Genomic DNA, 4,145 nt, shown 5'->3' on the forward strand with positions numbered 1-4,145 from the left:
AATTCTTCGAAAAATAATTTATTATTTTATAATTTACATTAAGTTGGTAAATTAACTTAAAAACATTGAAGTATTAAAATAATGGTTTTACAAAAGATAGTTTAAGGAAATAAATAAAGCAAGTTACCCTTGGTGTCCATTCTGGTAAGCTTTCACCACCAGCAGGGCTATTGTTATTGGAAGGACCAAGCGACAGAGGTGGTTGCCGGTCAGGCGGATTAACATTGATCTGATGAACCGGCATCACTCTCTGACCTCAGCAAAGATGTGATCAGTGATAAACAACATTAAACAAACACATCTTAACGAGTGTTCGACAATTGTTTTCCATTGGTATCATGTTTAAGTGCAAATTGATAGTTAATTATATAAAAAAACCTTTTGCCATGATGTTTAATATTTAACTTCAATATGCATTTAAGAACCTGAAATTACATTATATTTACAAAACATTACACAAATTTGAAATTTTTGTAATACTCATATTTACATAAAAGTATTTACTAAAACTCTAACATTAATGATCAATTTATAATTAGAAAACAATATGATTATATATGTTATATTTACATCAGCTGTATCTATTTACAATAATTAAATTTTTTACGTAATATGTTAAGTAAATTTATTGCTAAAATCAACGAACGAATACAGAAAACTCAAATGACTTGAATAAGTTAAATGATGAATTGCAATCTATTTGTTATTTAAATTTGTAATGTTCAAACAATGACGAAAGAGATATAGTATACAAAAAACACTGACAGTAATAGAAAGCGTTGTTCTGCATGTATTTTATAAAAATCACTACGTAAACGTGACACTTGCGATGGAAAATATTCAACAAAAAGAAAACAAAGCATTGGCGTCACATACATATTTTCATTTCCGTGGAAATCGTGCTACAAGTAAAGCTTTTATTTAGTTACGATGATTAGCCAAAGAATATTCTCTTCAAACAGTTCGATTTCAAATGATTGCGTGATGTTTAATCAAAGAATTTTTGGTGGTCGCCTTGATGAAGTTTCATGAAGCACGAAAGCAAATCAGAACGATTTTGACACTTCGTCTCAAGTCAATGACACACTATAGGAAACTCGTATTCACTGCAGTAAATTAATTAACTTGCACAGTTTAATGTTTAAATTGTTTAAAAGTCACCTATGATCTATCACCGTTCACGTTTTGAATACGCGCGACGACCCGCATTAGTATTCAAAATTACCACGAATACTGACTTCATTACAAAGCTTAGTCCTTTCTCCATAACAGACTGTCTATCTCATTTCTCTGATGCGCCGCCATAACGTAAAGTGTAGGCGTGGCGTGTGCACAGGTTTATCCAATCCAGTGTTCCAAGATGACATTGAACATTCTTACACCAATGAACAATTTTCAATTCAAATTTAGCGTACATAAAATATGAATTTGAAAAATGGGAAATTAGAAAAATAAACGCATATTATAATTATACTAATTATTTAATTTGCATTATCATTATATAACGTACATACATTTTTCTTGATATACATTTAATATAATAACAAATAAAAACAATATTTTCACTACACACTAGCAATTATTTAATTCAATCTTCTTAGACAAATTTTTTATACATCTTCTAAATTATTCTGCTTTGTAGATGAAATTATATCACTTTCATGAAACTCATTAATACAAGAAAAATTTAAAATATCTTCTTCCTCATTGTCAAAGCATGTGTCATCATTACATATGGCTCTATTACTAACATTATCTATGTAACTTGGTAATATATTTGGACTAATCATAGAATTTTTTACAGTTTGAAGACTTTTATAAATAGTACTATCTTCACAAAAATCAGTAGACAAAGTGTTAAATGTTTCTGGGAATTTTATATTTTCTTGAGACTTTACATGTCTCTCTATGTTTTTTTCATTAAAATTATTCATACTTTCAGTATTTATTGTTTCTAACAAATTCTCATCTTTCATATTTGCATTAATTTTTGAATGAGCAGTATTTGAAAGTTCATTTTTTATATCTACAGATTCAAAAAGCTGATAGTTCTTATTCTTTTTTTTTTCATTATAATTTTCTAAGAGAATTTTGTTTGATAAGTTACATCTAGCATTATCTTCTATACTTATATTACGTAATGTATGATAGCTTTTGTCATAAAGTATTTTCTGCACACTTTTATCATATTTATTTTCCAAATCAAGATTATTAATATTTTTCAAATCATTATCAAACTTATTTAAAGCAGATAGTGGATACTCTGTATCATTCTTATTTTCATATGAAGAAGCACTTTTGGAACGAATATGACAATGATGTATATCATTATGAAAATATTGATTATGACTATTATCATCCTGAGAGTATTTATTTACATTCTTATTAATAATAATTTCTGATTTAACAGGTTCTGTAAAAAAACAATGAAAATTGTTAATAATAATTTAATGTTACTTTATATAATCATGAATATGAAAATGAGCTTACCAAAATTTTTAATTTTTCCAGTAGATGTGTTGGGAATTAATTTTCTAACTAACAGACCAGCTATGAAATAAACAATCTGTATATAAAGAAAGTTTAATATGAAGACTGTAACTATTAATTGAATCAAATAATATTTACTTTGAACATTTTTTAATTTTATTTATGCCAAGTTAGAGAGTATATACAATTATTTAAAACATATAATTATATTAGTAAATGTAACTGACTTAAGTATGTAAGGGATATAACTTTGCATATGTATGTTAGGTAAGTTGAGGACATTTCAAGGTGGTAATAAAATGTAAACATTGAATGTACTTTATAATGAGATTCATTAAAATAGATATATTTAAATTACCAACATAGTAAAATACTTTAAATGCTTTTCTACATAATGAACATGTAGTTATAAATCCTAAATTATTGTAAAGAAAAAGAAAACAAAGTTACATGTAGTTAAAAGTTATATTCATGTAAGTCTTTGAAGTTTACATAATAAAGGAACATCATATTGAATTAAGAATGAATTTTCTGAGCGTATGTGATTTTCATTGATTTACTTTTTATTTATTTGAATAATTTTCATAAATTTATGTTAAATTATATTTCTATGACTGTAGAATATATATGTATAAAATATTGAAAAATTAAGTAAAGAAATATGACAAATAAGAACTATATGATTAAAAGTATAAACGTGTACAAAATTTTAATCTGGCAGCTCTTTTACATGTTGGACATTTTTTAGCTGTATTTAGTGCTAATTCCAAACACTGTGCACAAAATATATGTCCACAACGAGTAGACATAGGTTTCATCTTAGAAGATAATTGTTCAAAACATATTGGGCAAATCAATGCAAGTAAGTTTGCTTCAGTAGAATCATCGACATAAGATATCGCAGTTTGTTCTGGTGGACTGGTTTTGTCTAAATCTATAATTTCCATTGCTTGTACATCTTTACATGTATTTTCAAGTGATATTTCTCTAAAAAGTTAATTTCAATTTGAAGTAATATTATTTAAAATCCATAAAAATTTAGGAACAAAAATATAACAATACATACATAACAGAATCACTATGCTGCATTTGTTGTTTAGATGAGTTACGTTTTCGTGACTTCGTTCTTGTGTTATTGTTAGATATATTTTCAACATTTCTATTTCGTAGTCTTAAACATTTATCCACTGGTGAATCTATTGTTAAGTCAATGTAATCAATTGGGTCTGACATATTTTATTTTAACTTCCTTTTTTTATTGTCACCTACAGAGTATATGTATACATAAATTTACTAAAATATTACAGAGGTTAAAAAATTAACGGCGCATTTTAAAAAATTCTATAATCATTTATCATCACTTTGTTTTGTTATATGTTTTTATTATACACATAAGTGTTTAAATAGCAGCATTTATAAATATTGTCAGTTGAACTTATTTAATGTTGCTAGTAAATTATTTTTTACTAATCGTTTTACCATAAACTTTTGTAAGTATTAAAATTATTGAGTATCGCAATACCACGAAGAAGTATTTTATAACACAATTCTAGAAATTTACCAGTTCTCATATAAACTCGAAATTTTTCGATACTTTCGATTATCGATATTTTTATTTTTCTCGATACATCAGCTTTTAACCAATCCTAGAAGGC

General features: G+C 26.2%; 3 protein-coding genes across 3 annotated transcripts in view; all 3 read right to left on the reverse strand.

Moving 5' to 3' along the window:
• Positions 1 to 1,183, reverse strand: part of LOC108578477 (E3 ubiquitin-protein ligase MARCH8) — a 3,565-nt gene extending 2,382 nt beyond the window's left edge. The window contains exons 1-2 of the mRNA XM_017941824.1: positions 877 to 1,183; positions 125 to 425 (exon numbers count right to left, since the gene is read on the reverse strand). Coding sequence (XP_017797313.1) covers positions 125 to 244 — 120 coding nt within the window. The 5' untranslated portion in view covers positions 245 to 425; positions 877 to 1,183. The remainder of the gene's footprint in view (positions 1 to 124; positions 426 to 876) is intronic.
• A 427-nt stretch (positions 1,184 to 1,610) lies between these two features.
• Positions 1,611 to 2,637, reverse strand: LOC108578478 (protein PFF0380w-like). The gene is made up of 3 exons (XM_017941825.1): positions 2,629 to 2,637; positions 2,491 to 2,566; positions 1,611 to 2,413 (listed from the first exon to the last, which is right to left on the reverse strand). The coding sequence occupies exons 1-3, from the start codon at positions 2,635 to 2,637 to the stop codon at positions 1,611 to 1,613; spliced, it is 888 nt and encodes a 295-aa protein (XP_017797314.1).
• Positions 2,638 to 3,173: 536 nt separating this feature from the next.
• On the reverse strand, positions 3,174 to 3,749 carry LOC108578519 (E3 ubiquitin-protein ligase RNF4-like). Its single transcript, XM_017941870.1, has 2 exons — positions 3,557 to 3,749; positions 3,174 to 3,477 (listed from the first exon to the last, which is right to left on the reverse strand). The coding sequence occupies exons 1-2, from the start codon at positions 3,721 to 3,723 to the stop codon at positions 3,174 to 3,176; spliced, it is 471 nt and encodes a 156-aa protein (XP_017797359.1). The 5' UTR covers positions 3,724 to 3,749.
• Positions 3,750 to 4,145: the final 396 nt, after the last annotated feature.

The sequence above is a fragment of the Habropoda laboriosa genome, unplaced genomic scaffold (genome assembly GCF_001263275.1).
Source record: "Habropoda laboriosa isolate 0110345459 unplaced genomic scaffold, ASM126327v1 scaffold38, whole genome shotgun sequence".
NCBI classification, from domain to species: domain Eukaryota; kingdom Metazoa; phylum Arthropoda; class Insecta; order Hymenoptera; family Apidae; genus Habropoda; species Habropoda laboriosa.

Bases quoted from the DNA above. Each gene is read 5' to 3' on its own strand.
- LOC108578478 (XM_017941825.1), bottom strand. The intron at 2,414-2,490 runs GTAAGCTCATTT...GTTTTTTTACAG, and splicing joins TGGAAAAATTAAAAATTTTG to AACCTGTTAAATCAGAAATT.
- LOC108578519 (XM_017941870.1), bottom strand. From the start codon at position 3,723: ATGTCAGACCCAATTGATTACATTGACTTAACAATAGATTCACCAGTG. The intron at 3,478-3,556 runs GTATGTATTGTT...TTAACTTTTTAG, and splicing joins CAGCATAGTGATTCTGTTAT to AGAAATATCACTTGAAAATA.